This window comes from Eschrichtius robustus, chromosome 15 (assembly GCF_028021215.1).
Source record: "Eschrichtius robustus isolate mEscRob2 chromosome 15, mEscRob2.pri, whole genome shotgun sequence".
NCBI classification, from domain to species: Eukaryota; Metazoa; Chordata; class Mammalia; order Artiodactyla; family Eschrichtiidae; genus Eschrichtius; species Eschrichtius robustus.
This window is the reverse complement of record NC_090838.1, coordinates 88,672,210-88,691,603: the sequence shown is the minus strand read 5'-3', so window position 1 is coordinate 88,691,603 and position 19,394 is coordinate 88,672,210. Positions and strand designations below refer to the sequence as shown.

Genomic DNA, 19,394 nt, shown 5'->3' with positions numbered 1-19,394 from the left:
TAGGTGAGAGGTGATATAGGGTCAGTAAATCCTTCCCTGTTGGGTTTGAACACACACTGTCCTTGCTCTCCGTGTGGGTCCACGCTCTCTCTGGTGCTGGGGGAAGAGTTACTCAAGAAGAGAAGGCACAAGAGCAGCCTCAAGAAACTCTCCCTTCAGACACCTCACAGAATCCCTTTTCAACCTCCCACCCCACAACCAAGGGAAGTGAGAAATTGTCTTCACCTAAAGAGAGAATTTCTTACTTTTCTCAAAGTGGATCAACTCCTGCCTCTGTACTTGCTTAGATTTGGAAGTGGAAAGAATCAAGAAATAGGCTTCAGAACTGATTCGTAAATTCCAAGTCACTTTCCTGGTAATCAGTAATGGATTTGATTTAATTCCACACTTATTTAGTGAATGCAGGTATCTTCCAGGAGAAGGAACTGGAGAAAAATACTGGACGTGAATGCAACAAACCCCTCCCCACCTTGCTCTCTCTCACAGTTTAGTGAGAGTGTATGTCAAAAAGCACATGAAGTATTACATGCTGAGCCTAAGTTGTGTTCTTAATACTGTTTTAAAACTCACAGCACTCTCTCTTTATTTCATACGTATAATTGGTTTTTTCACTTCTCCGTGAATGACATTTTTATGAAGACCAAAATGATGTGTGGGACCTATTGGAAACTTACACTGATAGGAGTTTCTAATAAAATAAATAGTTCCCCTAATAATGATCCCTAATGTTAATAGTACTTTTTGTTCATTACTTCAGAAACTTCCTGTAAATTTTGTGGGAAGCAGCTCCCTTTGTATGGCATTTTCCATAGAACTTTTACTACTGGGTTGTCCCTTTACTTAGGAGTGTAAATGAAATGAAAATAGGACAGGCTTGTAGATCTTTTTAAGGTATAAAGGGTTGATGGCAATAGCCATTGAACCAAGAATTGGTAAGATTAGGGAAAGAAATTATAAAAGTGGGTTTTAAATCCTTTTTTAAAAAAATCGCTTTCATTTCTATTCATCTCTTGTTCATTCCTTATCCTGTCTATGCCTTATTAAGGCAGACTTGTGAAACTGCTTTGTATGCTACTGAGTTTAAATACTGTCTGTATTACAGTGTTGTTTCTTTTTCCCTCCCTTTAGGAGATGACCTGGCTTCCACCACTTTCAGCTATTCCAGCACCTGGAAAAGTGGAACCTAGCAAATTTCCATTTCCAAATAAGGTGAGATCCTGCGTCGCCCAGGTTGAATAGGCTTTACTCACACAGAGATTTTTAGTGGACAGTGGGTTTTCCCTTGATTGTCTTTTCCTCTGTAAATATTCCTGCTACAGGCACATGGATCTGATTTTCAACAGTTTGCAAGCATAGGTCTGTTCATTCCAAGGGAGGAAATCAAACTTGCAGTCCTACCTACCTCCACTTCCATACTTCCTGCAAAATATGATGAATATTACAATTATCATGTTATCTAAAAACACTTGTGAAGTTGAAATGCATCTTACAATCATTTTATACATCCAGAGTGATTGTATGTCTTGTTTTTTCCTGAAAAGCTGTTATTAAATTAATGTTGTATTTTAAAATCAATGTCTTAGAACTGAGGACATTAAGTATATAATTTCTCGGTTATCTTTTATAAAGCTGAAAATATTTTCTAGGACTTTAAAAAAAAATGATTTCCATATTTTCTAAGAACCAGCATACACAAAATATCAGCTACAAAATATATTTAAATTATACATGAGTCTAATAAGTTTTGATTTTTCTTAACCATCCAACCAACACGTAATTACATATTCATTATAAAGATGAAATTATGCACATAGAAGAAGTAAAATATGAAAGTTTCTCATGCCCTTGTCCAGATTTTACTTCCCTACCCACTGATTACTATCAAGAGTTTGGTGTATACCATTTCAGTCATTTTCCCCATGCGTTATATACACATATGTGCTATGCAGTTTTTTAAGAATCCTAAATGGTATAGTACTAAAAGTACTTTTTCTAAGAGTTGACTTTTTTCCAGATACACACAGTACGTAAATATCATTGCTAAATATTAACATCGCAACGTTCTAAATTATTGAAATAATTGTTCATTATTATCACAATGGTAAATTCCATTCTAAGAGTCGGTTTTTATTTCCCTTAACAAGGTGTATTTAGAGGTCTTCCCAAGTGAATATGTAGAGATTTTCTTACTTTTTCTTAACAGCAGCAAAATATCTCATAGTATGAATTTGCTGTAATTTATTTGCTCAAGCTCCTTTAATGGACATTGAGACTGTTAATGGTTTGCTGTTAACACAAACACTATTACAACACACAGTTTTTGTAAGTGCCTCTGTGTGTCCCTTTTATTCAATGTCTCTTGTCCAGACACCTAGAACAGGAACTGGGGTGCTGGAGGCATCAGAAGCCTTATTTACCCTTGACTATGTTTCAAGAGTATTTTTTTATGAATCTTTGCCAATGTTTAATATCATCTGGTTTTTTCTCATTGTGTCTGTAGTATGGATGAAAAACTGTTATTTCGTTAATTTGCACTTCTCCAGTAATTTCTGAGTTTGAGCATTGACTGTTTTTCCTTTGCAAATTGCCCATTCATGTCCATTGCCACTTAAAAAAAATGATTTGTAGGAATTCCTTATATCTTACTCATTTGCCCGTTCTATATGCTGCAACTATTTTCTTGCAACCTTACTTATGTACCTTTTATACTAGCAAAGTGTTTAATTTTCATGTCGGAGAAAAAAGATCTTTCCTGGACCAACATTCTAACAACGTTCTCTATTTTATTGTAATTCTTTTATAATTTTTGTTTTTAGGTTTAAAAAAAATTTTGTTTGCATTGGTGTGTCATAGGATTCTAGCCTTTTCATTGGTTGAGTAAATTATGATAACACTATCAACAAATTAGCCCATCTTCCCCCCACTGGTTTGAAATACCACGTACGTCAACAACTGAAAGTCTCATAAATACACAGTTTTCTTTCAGGACTGTCTATTCTATTCTTTTGATATATTCATCTCATTCTTTCCCAATAACTCATTGTTTAAGTCAGAGGTCAAATAACTTTTTATTTAAAGGATCAGATAGTAAATGGTTTAGGCTTTGCAGACAATATCTGAATGAATGAATGTGACTATGTTCAAATAAAACTTTATTTATAGAAGCACAATTAGTAAAGAAGTCTTACAACTCAATAATAGAAAGAGAACTCGTTTTAAGAATAATAGGCAAAGGATTTAAATAGACATTTCTCCAAAGGTGATCTACAGATAGCTAATAAGCATATGAAAAGACACTATTGCTATCATTTAGGAAATGCAGATCAGAACTACTATGAGATACTCCTTCACACCTACTTAAAGGGCTAAAATCAAAGACAGACAATACCCAGTGTTTGCTAGAGTGTGGAAAAGTTGGAACCCTGATGTCAGTTGCTGGTGGGATCTTAAATGGTGCAGCCTCTTTGAAAAAGTTTCAACATTTCCTCAAAGGTTAAACATTGCATTATAGTATGACCCAGCAATTCCACGCCTAGGTATATCCCCAAGAAAATTGAAAACACACATCTGCAAAAAATCTTTTACATGCATGTTCACAGCAGCATTGTTCATAACAGCCAAAAAGTGGAAGCAATACAAATGTCCATCAACTGATGAACAGATAAACAAAAGTGATATATCTTTATACTGAAATATTATGCAGGCATAAAAAGGAATGAAGCACTGATACATGATTCAACATGGATGAACCTTGAAAATATGCTGAGCAAAGGTGAAAGACCAGTCACAAATGACAACATTTTATATGATTTCGTATGTTTGAAATGTCCAGAAGAGGCAAATACAGAGAGACAGAAAATAGATTAGTGGTTGCTTACAGCTTTTAGGGGTAGGGAGAGAGGGTGGAGTGACAGCTAAAGGATAAAAGCTTTCTTTCTGAAGTGATGAAAATGTCCCAAAGTCCCTTAATAAGAATGATTCCAATGTGTTATTATTAAATATAATAATTTCTTATTCTGTGTCCAGCTGAGGGTACTTCCTTCTATTTTTCTAGCTTTCTGAATATTTTAAAGGTTTGAATTTTCTTTCCATTTAAAAAAATTAAGGTATAATTTACAAACAGGCACTTCCCTGGTGGCACAGTGGTTAAGAATCCACCTGCCAATGCAGGGGACATGGGTTCGAGCCCTGGTCCAGGAAGATCCCACATGCCTCGGAGCAACTAAGCCCATGCACCACAACTACCGAAGCCTGCATGCCTAGAGCCCATGATGAACAACAAGAGAAGCCACCACAATGAGAAGCCTGCACACCGCAACGAAGAGTAGCCCCTGCTCGCCACAACTAGAGAAAGCCTGCACGCAGCAATGAAGACCCAATGCGGCCAAAAAAAAAAAAAAAAAATAGGTGACTTTACAGAGTGTGGGGAGATTACATGATTTTAATACTGCTTTTCTTTCAAAAAGTTCACAATAAGTGCTGGTAATTTATCTTGTATCAGACTTCCCTGGCAGTCCAGTGGCTGAGACTCCGTGCTCCCAATGCAGGAGGCCCAGGTTTGATCCCTGGTCGGGGAACTAGATCCCACATGCTGCAACTAAGAGTTCACAAGCCGCAACTAAAAGATCCCACAACTAAGACCTGGCACAGACAAATAAATAAATTAATTTTAAAAAAAAATTATCTTGTATCAATGAAATAAGACTTCATTAGTGTCATTTCTACTCTAACGAATCACCATAAACTTAGTGACTCACGACAACATAAATTTATTATCTTACAACTCTGGAAGACAGAAGTCTGAAATCAGTTTCACGGAGCTAAAATTGAGGTGTCATCAGGGCTACGTTTCTTCTGAATGTTTTAGGGAAGAATTTGTTCTCTTGTCTTTCTCGGCTTCTAGAGGCTGCCCTTCTTACTTAGCTTGTGGCCCTCATCATGCTGACCTCTGACCTCCTTGCCACATCTTCTCTGACTCTCCTGCCTCCTCTTTTCCCTTATAAGGAACTTTGTGATGATACTGGGCCCACCTGGATAATCCAGGATAATCTCCCATCTCAAAATAGTTAATTGAATCACATCTGCAAAGTCCCTTTTGCCACGAGAGGTAACATATTCACAGGGCCTGGGAATTAAGATACAAACATCTTCGGAGGAGCCCTGATTGTGCCTACTGCAAAGACATCACTATTTCTCACCCATAGTGCACCTCTTTTAACCTGTGTCTCAACTATTTAGTATTCTGACAGCTGGAGGCTTGCAGTTCATTAATTAGACTATTAATGTTTGAGATGATCACAGTTGCTAGTATGTAGGAGCTAGAATTGTTTATGGAATTTGCAGGGCAGAATCTCCAAAATGACTAATAAATAATGAAATTAAGCCCTTACTGAGATTAAAGGGGCAGTTTGACCTCACAAAGTCAATTTAAATGTGCTTTCTGAGTTACCAGTACCACTAAATTAATTAGCTACATACTTCCGAGAATTTCCCCAATTTGTCCGGGTATTGAAGGACACAATATATAATAAAGTCAGTTGATACTGAACTTGGATTTTTTTTCTATTCTCTGAAGGCTTAATTTAGAGTCACAATTTCCTAGACAAACACTACCAGACGTGCCTGCCTTATTCTTCAAATCTCAAAAGTTATTGAATTTGGTAAAGAAAAGAATACATGCCATTATGAGGTATTTCAACCAAGAAAAAAAAATGAATTTGCTTTGTCCTTTTCCCTCGATTTCTGTAGCAGTCTCATAAGTTCTGAAATGCAAATAGAGAACTAAAATTGTAGAACTTTTTCCATACTCAGAAGGCATCTGTGCGGATCTAATGGCATTTCACAAGCATTTCATGTAGCAATGAATGCCAGATCTGATGGGATCAGACCTGGTTTGAAACTATTCTTGCTGATCAGTTTCTAAAGCATTAGGCAGAAGAGTTCTAGCATGATTACAGAAATGAGAATCCTATTGCCTTCCTCTTTATATGGTACAAGGAGAATGAAAGCCAGCAAGTGTGAAGGAAAGTGCTTTGAAGTTGGGAAGTTTATGATATGTCTCCCTCTTTGGGTTCCTAGCATGCTTCAGAAATGACCACAAAATGCTTGGGCTAAAACTTTATGTTTACTTCATTACCTCAAAGAAAACATTTAAATTTACTGTCATTTATATTATTTCAATTGTTTTGAGCTTTAGAGAAAAGAAAGAGGTGGGGAAGAAGGAAGACCAAACCACATCAAGTGGTGCTTTTTCCTAGAGTAATTAGCTTTATGTGGAGGTCTGAAAATCAAAGAAGATATATTTCCATTTCTTGCCTTTTGTAATTCTAATGATGTATTGACAGACAAGCAAGAGGAGATATGAGTACAGCAGTCCTCAGATGGTTCCGAAAAGCCATTTTTTTTTAAAGGAATTCCTTTATTTTTATTATTATTTTTTATTTATTTATTTATTTTTGGCTGTGTTGGGTCTTCGTTTCTGTGCAAGGGCTTTCTCTAGTTGCGGCAAGCGGGGGCCACTCTTCATCGCGGTGCGTGGGCCTCTCACTATCACGGCCTCTCTTGTTGCGGAGCACAAGCTCCAGACGCGCAGGCTCTGTAGTTGTGGCTCACGGGCCTAGTTGCTCCGCGGCATGTGGGATCTTCCCAGACCAGGGCTCGAACCCGTGTCCCCTGCATTGGCAGGCAGATTCTCAACCACTGCGCCACCAGGGAAGCCCCGAAAAGCCATTTTTAAGGAGTGTTCTCACAGGATAAAGACTGCCCTCCATCAGCAACATGGCTTAAGAACAACTATATTTTATTGGTTTAAGGTGCATATTTTTTTCACATTTTAAGATCCCCCAAGTCAGGATTTGTTTTACAGCTGATAGCATTTTACAATTAATTGGCAGCCATTTTCTTCCATAGTAATACGTGAAGTAATGCAGCCTTATACAGTTTCGTTACGTTTGATGAAATATGGTATTTATTATAGTGCTTCCTTGAATGGCTTTCTCAGCTACCAGTGTGCTTGGTTGTTTCTGCCTTCAGTACAATGATTTGTAAAACTTTACTTCCCAGCTAAATACCACCTTTGAAGAAGTTTTGGGATTCCTGTGTACCCAACAATAGATTAGGTGTTGGGAATGCAGGATTTAAAAAAGGAGAACAAGTTTCCAACTGCAGATATTCTTCTAAGTAACTAAGAAGTGGTTCTCCTCTTTGTGCATGTGACCGTCAGAATGACACACACTTGCTGAGTGAATGTGGGAAACTGAAAGCAGTAGAGTAACCTCAGAAATGCCCTGTTAGGGATTACAGGCAACTTTTTCTTATACTTTCCTATTTTTCTGAATTTTTTTTTTTTATAAATAAATGTTACTTTTTGTTGTTTAAATAGCAAATGCTACTTAACAGGATGGAGCCATCCTTGGGTCAAGACAATTAATCATAGTAGCGTTCTTTTTATTATATTTATTATCTAGTTGTATACTTTAATATGTACAGTTTATGTTACATCGTGTATACCTTGATAAAGCTTTTTTTTTAAGGAGTCGTAGTTGAAAAGACAATTTCTGTAATGGAAATTTGACACAGTGTGGTGTAAACATAAAGAAAGCAAATAAGTCCTTCTGAGATTCAGGAATATTTCAAAGAACAGGTAACCCTTGAGCTTTTTTGTTCTGAGCCTGGAAGGAAGAGTGAAGTTTGCCAGGCAGAAAACAGAAAATGGCAGGACACACATCCCAGGGATGAGGACAGGCTATCCAGGCTTGAAGCACTCCCACACAGCAGTGGTGAAATGCCTTTCAGCCCTGGGTTCTCATAATTTGCATACACATCACCTCCTCTGCTGACTCACTGGGCTCCCAGGCCCGGAAGGCAAGGGCTTTGTACCCTCACTTCTGTAACCCTTGAGGACCCAACAGAGAACCTAGCAGGCCTCCTTGAATGCTCCCAGAGGAGGCTGAAATGACAGTGAGCAGATGTGTTGAGCCACGCCCACCAGGCATCTACTCAGGGGCGATGTTCACAAAGGGAGAGAAGGCCTTTGAGACAGAAGCTGTAGGTGTAAGGGTGTCTGTCTGGATGGGGCAGCAGGAGACACAGAAGCGGAAAGGGCTTCAGTGCCTGGGGCTTGTGGCCCTCTGCTCTGAACCCAGCCTGGCTCTGGCTCGGTGAAGGATGAAGGATCTGCACACTCTGTGCGGCCCCCAGGGTTTTGCAGCCAGCTGGGCAGGGCAGTAGTCCTTCGTGGGCCCTGTCTCAATTCATTCATTCTTTTATAACTCTCCTGTATATTTCATATTAAATAGGACTTTTACAAGGAAAGAGGATGTGAATTCCCAAGACAAAATTTAGCATTTCACTTTAATGGAAATAAAATCAGGTTCAATCACTGTTTACCTGATCAGTAACTGAACTCAGATACCACATGGTACTGGCTTTCTGCCATTTCAGATAAGTGGAAATCTGTAATAATCTTTCTATCCACCAATGTGAGATTGACAGCAGTTGTTCAGTGGAGTGTCCCTGCTGGGATGGTTGCCAGCCTCGTCTGCAGAAAGGTGGTGAGAGTGAAGGTACATTCAAAGGGAAGTGGGTTAGATTAAAAGTCAGTAATATAGGACACTTCCCTGGTGGTGCAGGCGGTTAAGAATCCGCCTGCCAGTGCAGGGCACACGGGTTCAATCCCTGGTCTGGGAAGATCCCACATGCCGTGGAGCAACTAAGCCCGTGCGTCACAACTACTGAGCCTGCGCTCGTCCCAACTACTGAGCCCACATGCCACAACTACTGAAGCCCACGTGCCACAACTACTGAGCCCACGTGCCACAACTACTGAAGCCCACGTGCCACAACTACTGAGCCCACGTGCCTAGAGCCCGTGCTCCACAGCAAGAGAAGCCACTGCAGTGAGAAGCCCATGCACCGCAACGAAGAGTAGCCCCTGCTTGCCTCAACTAGAGAAAGCCCGTGTGCAGCAACGAAGACCCAGTGCAACCAAAAATGGATTAATTAATTAATTTTAAAAAAAAGGATTAAAAAGAAGGACTCAAACAAGTACATGTGCGTGTGTGCATGGTTACCAGGTACTGAGGAGAGGGGGAAATGGGGAAACACTGTTGAAAGGGTAAGGAATTTTACTTTGGAATGATAGAAATATTTTGCAACCTGATAGGGGTGGTGGTTTAGTACATTGTGACTGTATGAAATGCCACTGAATTGTTCAATTCAAAGTGGTTAATTTTATGTTATGTGAGTTTCACCTCAATAAACAAAAGTCTGTAATACAACATAGAAGTGATTGTGAGCTCTATTACCAGAACTGCTTAACAAACATGTAAATGTTTCTCATTACGGTAGCTGGTAGAGATTATGATCCGTGATTAGGTTCTGAATGACCAGTAATACATCTCATATTCAACTTACATTTTGAAAGTCAAAATAAGAAAATTAATTGATATTTCTTGTTTTTCTTTTTTCTTTTCTTTTTTTTTTTTTTTTTTTAGGACTCTCAGCTCACTTCCTCGGGACACAGTAATCCAAGTAAGAAAAGTTTCTCACTATAGCTTCATATGTGGGGTGGAGCGGGTGAGGAGGGGAGATGCATGCAATAGATAGTAGGTTTAAAAGAATTTCACTAAAAGACAAAATCAAGTGGGGAAAGGAGGGCCATTTGTTTAAGTGCTACCCAAAATGGATAAGATGCGTGGTGACCTTGAATGCTCCTCTCTCTTTTTATTCAAGGGAAGGAGGGCCAAAACATAAAATGGTGAATTTCAAACCAACCCTAGGAGGAAGGAACACCATCCTTTCTTATAGTTGGCCTCTGGTATGTGTGAGGGGAAAAATTTTTTAAGGCAGCTAATGAGTTACCTAAATTGAAAGAAAATAGGTCGGTAAAGAGATCAGAAGACCTCATGATAAATGTCCTTAGAATCCATGAAGAAACCATGCCCTCTTCCAGGGAGAAACAGACTAAAGGGTCCAGGAAGGAATTTCGTTACTGAACGCAGTGTCTAATAAAACATGTGGGCTTCATCATCGAAGAGAGAATATCAGTGCATGAAGTATTGTTTTAATTCTCTTCTTTGGCACTGTTAATTGGTATTAATGTTTTCTTGGGCATTAAATATGCATAAGCTACCCCATTCATGTCGTGAAAGCACACCCACGAAGACTGGGCTTTGTTAGTCTCCTGACCATCCAGTCGGCTGAGAGCATCCCTTGCAAATTTCAAAGCTATGTTGGAACATGAAAATCACTCTGAGCCAGTAGATGTGTCTTAGGAACTGAGGCTCACCTACTGAGCATCTGTAAGGGCAGGAGGCTTATGGAGAAAAGACATCCAGACAGATGCATTGGGAAGCCCCAGACTTTTAATGCACAGCTAGAGAAAGGTCATAGGCAATATCCCTTAGTTATCCCACCCTCTGTTGGAATTTGCTGTGAGCATTAGCACCAGGGAAGAGGTGAAATGCCAAGGGACTTGAAATCTATAGAAACTAATAAATGTAATAGTAAGGAAAGGAATCAGGAGATGCATGGTTAGGTCCACGAGGTGTGCAGGCATCAGCATCAAATGCCAAAGGCTAGAGCGTACGGAAGAATTGCCATTGCTTTCCTCACCATTTCTTTCCATTTGAATTTAAACAGTTCAGGGTAAAGGGAGGAGAAAATAGATATGATAGAATAAATGTACCTTCTCTCAGCTTGGAGTCTTTGACATAAAGAAGAACAAAGGAAACAGCTGTTCAGTCCCGTCTGTGTTCAGTCTCTTCTTTATGTATGCTATTTTATTTAATCCTAACCATAGCTGTGTGAAGTAGGCATTACATCTCCATTCTGCACATGATGAAAATGAGATTCTGCAGTTAATAACTAACCCATTACCTTGACCCCCAAAATGTTGCTTCTGTCCCTTCAGTGTGAGATTGAATTCTTGTCCAAGATTTCTGTTTGCATCTGGCATATTTTTACAGCATGCCATAACTTTCACTCACTGATACTACAATTGAGATTATGTAAAAGCAGACCTATCTTCTGTGGAATTGTGAGCGGCATTGCATGGTGTGGTATAAATCCCTCTGGCATTTCATCATCTAAGGACATTTGTAATTGGTTTTCTCTTTTCTAGGGGTAAGGGGATTTTTTTTTCAAATAAATCCCCCCCCCTCAAAACCAAGCACATCTATAAAAAGGTAATATCACTATTTAAAAATCGTAGTGATGTGGGGTATATATATACAATGGAATACTACTCAGCCATAAAAAAGAATGAAATAATGCCATTTGCAGCAACATGGATGGACCTAGAGATGATCATACAAAGTGAAATAAGTCAGACAAATATCATATGATATCACTTACGTGTGGAATCTAAAATATGACACAAATGAACTTACTTACAAAACAGAAACAGATTCACAGACATAGAGAACAAACTTATGGTTACCAAAGGGGAAAGGGGGGATAAATTAGGAGTTTGGTATTAGCAGATACAAACTACTATATATAAAATAGTTAAACAACTAGGTCCTACTGTATAGCACAGGGAACTATATTCAATATCTTGTAATGAACCATAATGGAAAATAAAAAAATAAAAATAAAAATCAAGAGTGTCCTCTGTAGATTATAGCACACTGGAAATTTTAGGAGAGCTGGTCCCACCAGCATTTCCCGTGCTGTTTCTTGTATTTGGTTTGGAATCATTACGGTTTTGGGAATCATGACTCCAGTAAATATGTAGAAAATAGGAAAAAACTGTACTTCAGAGAAACAAAATGTGTATTGATGGACTGACCTTCCCCACTTTAGGTCAGTCATTTTTATCTTTTTGAAATTAGAAAAACTAAATTGCATAGGTACTAAGAGAAAAGAGTGTATAAATTAAACAGAAAATTATTTTTTAATCCAAATCTTTTTAAAGAGAGCTACTTTAGCCAGTTTGCTGATTACCAATTAATTTAATTTAATATTATAAAATAGAAGCTAATTAAGTATTGAGAAACTTAAATATTAAAACAGGTGATGTATGTCTACAGTTTTTTAAAAGTGTGAGACTGTCCTGTTCAGGTGGCAGCCTGAGCATAAGCACTTCTTCCCCTCCCTTCAGAGTCTCCATTGAACTCACCATAAAGCAACAGTGATGGAAATAAATCCGTAACAGCCCTGAGAACCAGAAATTCAGCTGAGTGTCTGGAGAATGGAGACTGGATAGGACCCTACTGCTGGATAGATAATCCTGGGCAGGGAAGGTCATGACCGAGAAAAAGAAAAAAGGAAAATAATGAACCAAACAGGAACCAGCTGTGGTGGTAGAGGGAATGTCCTTGGGAGCGCCAGGAGAGACTTGATTTCCTCTCAACCCCAACAGAGAAGAGGCGCGTGGGCTGTGCATAGTGATGGGAACATGGCCATTCTTCCACGCATTACTCCTCCACCACTATCCTAGCGGGTTTTCATACAGAGCTTTCAGTCTGGCTTTCCTCCCTCAAAAAAACCAAACTACAAAAAAAAAATAGTAATATTTGCTGAGAAAATGGACAGCTAACTAGAACTTCTAGCTGGGAGCTAGTACCTAAGAGAGAAGCAGAATAGATTCTGAGATAATACCAGACCTTAAACATAGATATCTCTGATGTGTGGAGGGAGAGCCAACTTTTCTCAAGAAGGAAATAAACCGAAATGCTATATGTACACCCAGAGTAAAGTACTTCCTATCTTTGTTGGGGAGTGAGAGGGCAGTCAGGGCTCCCAGCTTGTCTTGAGGCCTCTTTTCTCCTAACCCTAAATGAAACCTTCCAGTTAACATACCCTGTCCACTTAGAAAGAGCCCTAAATCAGCCCTTCCCTACAAGGGAGACGTATGTTAGCAAAATGGATCAGTATACTAATATGGGAAATCCATGCTGGTACCTTTGTTAACCAGCCTGTTATCATTCAAAGATGTGAATACATAGCCCAGGAGCACCAAAGAGAAGGACTGACCCAGAGGAAATGTACTTAATTCAAGGAACAGAAGAAAAAAATTTCAAACGTAATTACAGTCTTCAGAAGGGTTTGAAATTATTTGCATCAAATAAAAAGACCAGATTGGTATGAAAAAGAAGCAGTTACAGAACAAATGAGCACTCCGGAATTAAAAATAGGGTTGACACAATTTAAAAATTTAATAGATAATAGCTGAAGTCTGAAGTCTGGAATATAAGATTGAAAACATTTTTTTTTCTGAATATAAAGCAAAAGTCAGATGGAAAATATGAAAGGAAGTTAAGTTACATGGAAGATTAGTTAGGGTGGAAAGGTCAAATCCAGCTAGTAGGAATACCAGTAAAAGAAAATGGATAAGAATAAATAATAATAGAAATAGAATTCCTAAGGAAATGAGCACTCATTGTCAAAAACTCTTATGCACAATGAAACAAGAGCAAGGAAAAAGAACAGACAGCAGAGAATTAGACCTCCAAGGACTTCAGATATTGGAATTACCAAGCCCAGGATATAAAGTAAGAGGACTTACTTTAATTTACAGAAATGAGAGAATTGAAAATATGATAAAGAACAAAAACATTTGAAAATGTACTAACCAGAACCTCTAGAAGTTAGAAAATAATAACAGAAATTAAAATTTCTTTGGTCAGGTTTAACAGCAGATTACACATAGGTAAAGGAAAAGTAATGAATCAGGAAACTGAACTTAAGAAATTTTCTAGAATGCAGCCTAGAGAGATAGAAATGGAAAATATGAAAAGGAAGTTAACAAACCTGGAGTATAAAGTGAGAAGGCCTAACATATATTTAACTAGAATTCCAGAAAAAGATAAGGGAACAGAGGGAATATTAAAGGAGATGATGGCTGAAAATATTCCAGAATTGAAAGACACTAACCCATAGATTCAAGAAACCCAATGAATCTTAAGCAGGATAAATAAAAAGACGTCCACCCTAGACATATTATAGTTAAACTGCAAGCCACACAGGTAAAGAAAAAATTCTTAAAATACCCTTAATAACTTCAAAGAAGTAACAATTAAACTTCCAGTTGACTTCTCAACAGCAGCCATGTATCTGGAAATTGACAAGGTGATTCTCAAATTTACTTGATAGAACAAGGGACCAAAAATAACTCAGACACTCCTTAAGAAGAACCAGGTTGGAGCCTTGCCTTACTAATATTATTATATGAATGAATGAATGAGTGAATGAATGAATAAATGTTTTAGCTAAGTAATGAAGATAATAATAAATTGAGCAATGAAACAGATATAAAGGACCCAGAAACAGACCACAGATATATGAAAACTAGATTCGTGTTAGAGCTAACAATGTAGATCAATGGGGAAAGAATGGGCTTCTTAATAGATAGTACCAGAATAATTGGTTATCTATAGGGAAAAAAAGGAAACTAACTCCTACCTGACATCATATACAGAAACTATTCCAGGTATTTGTAGAAGACGTAAATGTGAACAGTAAAATTATACACTTTCAAAAGGTAATAGAGAACATCTTTCTGATGTATTTCTTAAGTAGAACACCAAAAAAGTGTCAAATAAAGGAAAATGGCAGATTTTTATGAGGAGATCCTGCACAGCAGTGAGGGTGAATGAACCAAAGCTATGCACATCACACTGGCTGAATCTAAAAGTCATATCATTGAATGACAGAAGTAATCCCAGAAGAATGCCTACACTATGATTGCATTCATATGAAATTTAAAATCAGGAAAAACTAAAGACTTTTATTTACAAATTCATGGTGGCAAAAAAACTGTCAAGAAAAGGAGAATGATTAACACAAAAATCCATTGCTAGCTAGCTTGGCTGGAATAGGACACAAGCCCAGGAGGCTTCTGGGTTATTTCTTGTCAATGTCCCATTTCTGGGCCTGGAAGGTGTTTTTATAGTTAACTCATTTTACTTTTTAAAAACTGTATGTAAACATTTTTGTACACATTACATGCATGCTCTATTGAATTTCTCTTTAGGAAAAGCATAGCCTTTGCTTGAGACAAATGAACCTGTGCCATGATGAGATAGAAGAATGAGAATCCATTTGACATAAATACTGGGAACCCTTGCCTTCATTCAAGTGTAGTGGCGGTCCCTCTGTACAGGTCCAGTCCCTCTTCTGTTCCTTAGAGACTAATATTTATGTTGTTATAATATTGTAAATTCCGTTATTCATGTATAATTTTTCTCATGGCCTACGGGCAATTCCCAAAATTAAATTATTGATTAAATTAATATTAATGAGGATGACTCATTAATAGTTACTGAACAGAATATAAATATTTTAAATCTTGGCTATGCAAGAGGAAAGGTATAGCTGTGCATAGTGGGATGTGAGTTGCCTCACTTTGCATAGTATAAAAGAAAAGGTACTGTCAGAAGTTGTTTAGTCAAAAACTGGTTAAGTTTATTCAAAGTTAAAATACCCACTAGACACTAAAGTATAATAGAACTAACAAAAATTTTAAGCAGAAGGGAGGTGGTAGTATAAGTATATTAAATATCTTATCTCTCATTTTTCATATCAGAAATTATTACGTACTGTCTGAAGTTGATTCATCTAGAAATAAGCATATTACTTAGCTTAATAGTTGCAGGGCTAACAGGACTAATGACGAAAGTAAGCAGAGTCGTTACCTTTTCTCTACTGTTCAGTTTTCTTTTCTTTACCGTGAGCACAGATTACTTTTACTATAAAGTGGTAGCACAGCAAAACTTGCCTTCGAAGCAGAATGCAGCCTAGGTCTATTTTGATTTCCTTTTCATAGCGCTACTTATGGTACTCCAGCAGTGCAGTCATTTTCAGTTGAAGGGGTGTGAATTAGATATTATCTATGTTTCCAGACAGACTACTCGACATAAAAGTCCTTGGTAGATTTATAGGATTAAACGTGTAGCTACTGTAATTTTTTAAGTGACCTATTGGAGGCATCAAGCTGTTTCATACCTTAACTTGTATACCATCTCAGTGGTATGTGTACCTTTCTCCTCTTTTCCCACTGTAGCGTGGGACACTGCATTAATGATAGGTCATCAGACAGAAGACATATACTGAGCATGTAATATATGTTTGGTACTGTGGAAGACTCAGGTAGACAAATATGGGGTGTCAAGTTGAAAGTATACATGTAATATACATATACACACACATATGTATTTATATGTGAGTATGAATATATACATTTTCTTTCTATGGCTCATTTTTTTCTCTCTTTCTCTCTTTAATTATATTTCTGCCTACAAAATGACCACACTGCACCTGAGCCTATCTCTTATGCCCAGTGTCTTAAAGATCAGTGCAGGTTCCTTCCCTAGGAGAGCAGTGTTGAATCTATCATGAAAACAGCTGCAATAATCAGGACGAACCCCCAACACTCCTCATTGGCGGCGGAAAGGAAACATCTCCTGAGCACCCAACTGAAAAATCCCTTACTGAGAATTTCTTCCAGTTCGCATTCATCATTTTCCCTCGGGTCCTGATAAAGAGCCTGTGATTCTCCATGGCTTGTGCACATAGACACTTCAAGTTAACGTCAGAAATTACATCACCTAAAATTTCCAGATATCGGGGAGAATTTTGTGTTTCGTTCTTTCTGAAGGGCAAACATAGTTTTACTTCCTGACTCCATCCTGCGTTTACTTTTCCCCAAAAAGGTTAATTCATGATCAGCTGAGAGCACTCATTCCCCGACTGTTCATAAATGCCCAGTTTGGCTCCACTGCGTCCTTCCTGTTTGCCAGAACCTGTTCTGTTTTCCCTGTTGCCACAACATAAGTGCTGCTAAGAGCAGAGATAATCAGCTGCAGCTTTGCCCCTCTGCCGATCCGGCTCCCGATTCCTGCAGCCCCCAGATCCCATGTGCAATAAGGCCTCTGTCCTCTCAGCCCACGGGTTATCTGGCAGCATTGTTGGTCAAGGTAAAACATATTTATTCAGACATCCAAACAACGTCTTCATGTATCATATTGATTTCCTTTTCTTTAATGACATAAGTTGTTTAGAAATGTTTACTGTTGCCTGGGCTTCTGAGCCTGCTGCTTACATTGCTGATGGTGATTGGATGTGGGGTAACTTCTGGCAGCTACAGACCAGGGAACGTAACCAATTTCTCCAAATTAAAGGGAAAAAAAAAGATCGCTGTGTTTGAGAAAAATTAAACCTCCATTTAGTTTTATCTTAGGTAATGCAGGTGTTACAACTCTGTACTTCAGGATTCTGGCAGGAATTGTGGTTTCTCATTGGAAAAGTGATTTTGGAAAGAACTAAGCTTATTTTCTAGCACAAAAGCCAGTTGACAAGGTCTTGCATGTCTCCTAAGTGAGTTTACAACAAACCTGGCCTGGAAGACAAAATATATTATGAACATACAAGCTTTAAAGCAAGTTTATTAATTCTCTGCCTCTATTTTTACTTCAGCATGGTTTCCCACGTACTGGGACTCCGTCAGTGTTTGCTATTGAGGCAGTTAAAATAGATGTTGTGACTTTTTCACAAGGTGACTGTCCCTCACGGATGCCCCGGCAGTGTGTAGACACACATTAGCACAGAGTGACATCTGAGATAGATGTATGCACTATATATCACTGTCTTCTTTCTCTCACAACCGTTTTGTTTGAAAGAACAAAAAGGAAAAGAAATTATAAAGTTTACTTTTGAGTTCAGTTTGGACAATATCTTCAGAATGTGTTCATCATGTAATTTAGGGGGTCATTCCCAAGCCTCGGTGTCAGTAAGCTAATGGCTACAGCTGACAAAAGGGGCTTGGTACAGGACATAGGCCTGAAGCCCTAAACAGCAGACTGAGGGATTCTGTGAGGTCTCCAGGCCTGACTTGAAAGAGCAAAGCAAAGCAAGTTGCCACCATCAGGCCCATCTCTTGCAACTCATAACCTTCTCTGGGGTATGTTAAACTATTAGCACTACATAACCAGCCTAACTAACCACAGCTAACTCACAATGGCAGTCATGACCCTTCCTCCATCCCCTAGCCTCAAGAAAATAAAAAGAAGTGCCTTACAATACAAGGATGTATGGTTTCAAACCATCAATGGTCGAGGATCTAAGAATTACATTATGTCAATTGCAAGAGGAATTTGCCCTTTAAAACTACAAAAAACGAACTGGTTCCAGGCTCCCTTCATTAAAACCCATTCAATCCTCGGTGACCACAGATGGCAGAAACATTTCTTTAACTAGTCTCTCAGATGGCCAGGAAGGATTTCTGATTTATATCTTATTCTGCATTAACAGGGTGACCCCAGAACCTGCTGCTGGGGCTCTCTGTGGGGTGTAATTCTTGGGAATCTTGTAAGCTAGGGTGCAACCTCAGTATTGTGTAAAATTCTCTCCTCCAAGTTCTTTTGCCACCTGACCTGGTTTAGCTTGTGTTAGCAGAAGGGATCAGGATTCAAAACGCCTTGCATCTAGAATGCTAATGGGGTTTATTTCCTTAAGTTTTCTGTAAAAGAAGTAGAAGGAAACAGGTTCCATCTGTAAGGTATTCATCTTTTGGCAGGGTCTCCAGTCTGAACCTCTGGTTGTTTGCAAACAGCTCCTTAGTACCTATTCACAGATCCTTGCCCGGGCCATTGTATTACAAAGAAGAAATTATTTTGCAAATCCAGTTCTTGGACAATAAAAAAGATGTTTTAAAAACCTCCTGCTGCACATTTTGAATGATTGTTAGTAGGAGTGTGGAAATATATTGAATCTCTCTTAAATCTTACAGGCTGTTAACACTCACATGTTGGTATTTTCTTCCTTTTTAAGAGAAAGGTGATGCTGAGACAGGGAGTCCAGACAATGGCACATCGAATACATCGTAAGTCTGTTTCCTGTTTCTATCCCGAGATGACTGTTCTTTAATATGCTTATAATATGAAACAGCGCAAATATCTTGTTATAGTAACAATAATAATGGAAAGAAGCCTGTGGTTCTCTTTCTCATGATAATGTGGTTTTAAATGCTTTTGGGTGCAGATGCATTTTGAGGTCTTTCTTATGCTTTAGCCCAGTAAGAGTCATCTTGCAAACACAAGGCTCCTCTTCAGAAAGTACAAATGTAGTGAGATTTGACGGTATTACTTTGGCAGGGGGAGGGGAGGAAAGCTTTTGGAATTTGCTTGGCAACTTCCATCACCGTCATAAATAATTAGAGAACTTTTCACACATACTAGGAGATAGTCTGTCCTGCACACCTGGGAAGTACCAGTGTCATTTTAAAGCCTGCCCTTTGCAACCACACCTCTGAATTATGTGAAATATACAATTATAGATACCTCTGGACCCTCAAGGGTTGGTTCATATTTTTGAGTTAATAAACACAGTTTTAAAAAGATAAGAAAAGGCTCTTTTAAAACATGTTCTTCACTCTACGTTTTGTCTTTTTCCTC

General features: G+C 38.4%; 1 protein-coding gene across 3 annotated transcripts in view; it reads left to right on the top strand.

Annotated features, from left to right (window-relative positions):
* AFF3 (ALF transcription elongation factor 3) overlaps window positions 1-19,394 on the top strand; it is a 558,847-nt gene that overhangs the window by 360,272 nt on the left and 179,181 nt on the right. For all 3 annotated transcript variants that reach the window (XM_068564632.1, XM_068564631.1, XM_068564633.1), the window contains exons 6-8: window positions 1,129-1,209; window positions 9,495-9,531; window positions 18,772-18,823. In XM_068564632.1, the coding sequence (XP_068420733.1) occupies window positions 1,129-1,209; window positions 9,495-9,531; window positions 18,772-18,823 (170 nt within the window). The remainder of the gene's footprint in view (window positions 1-1,128; window positions 1,210-9,494; window positions 9,532-18,771; window positions 18,824-19,394) is intronic.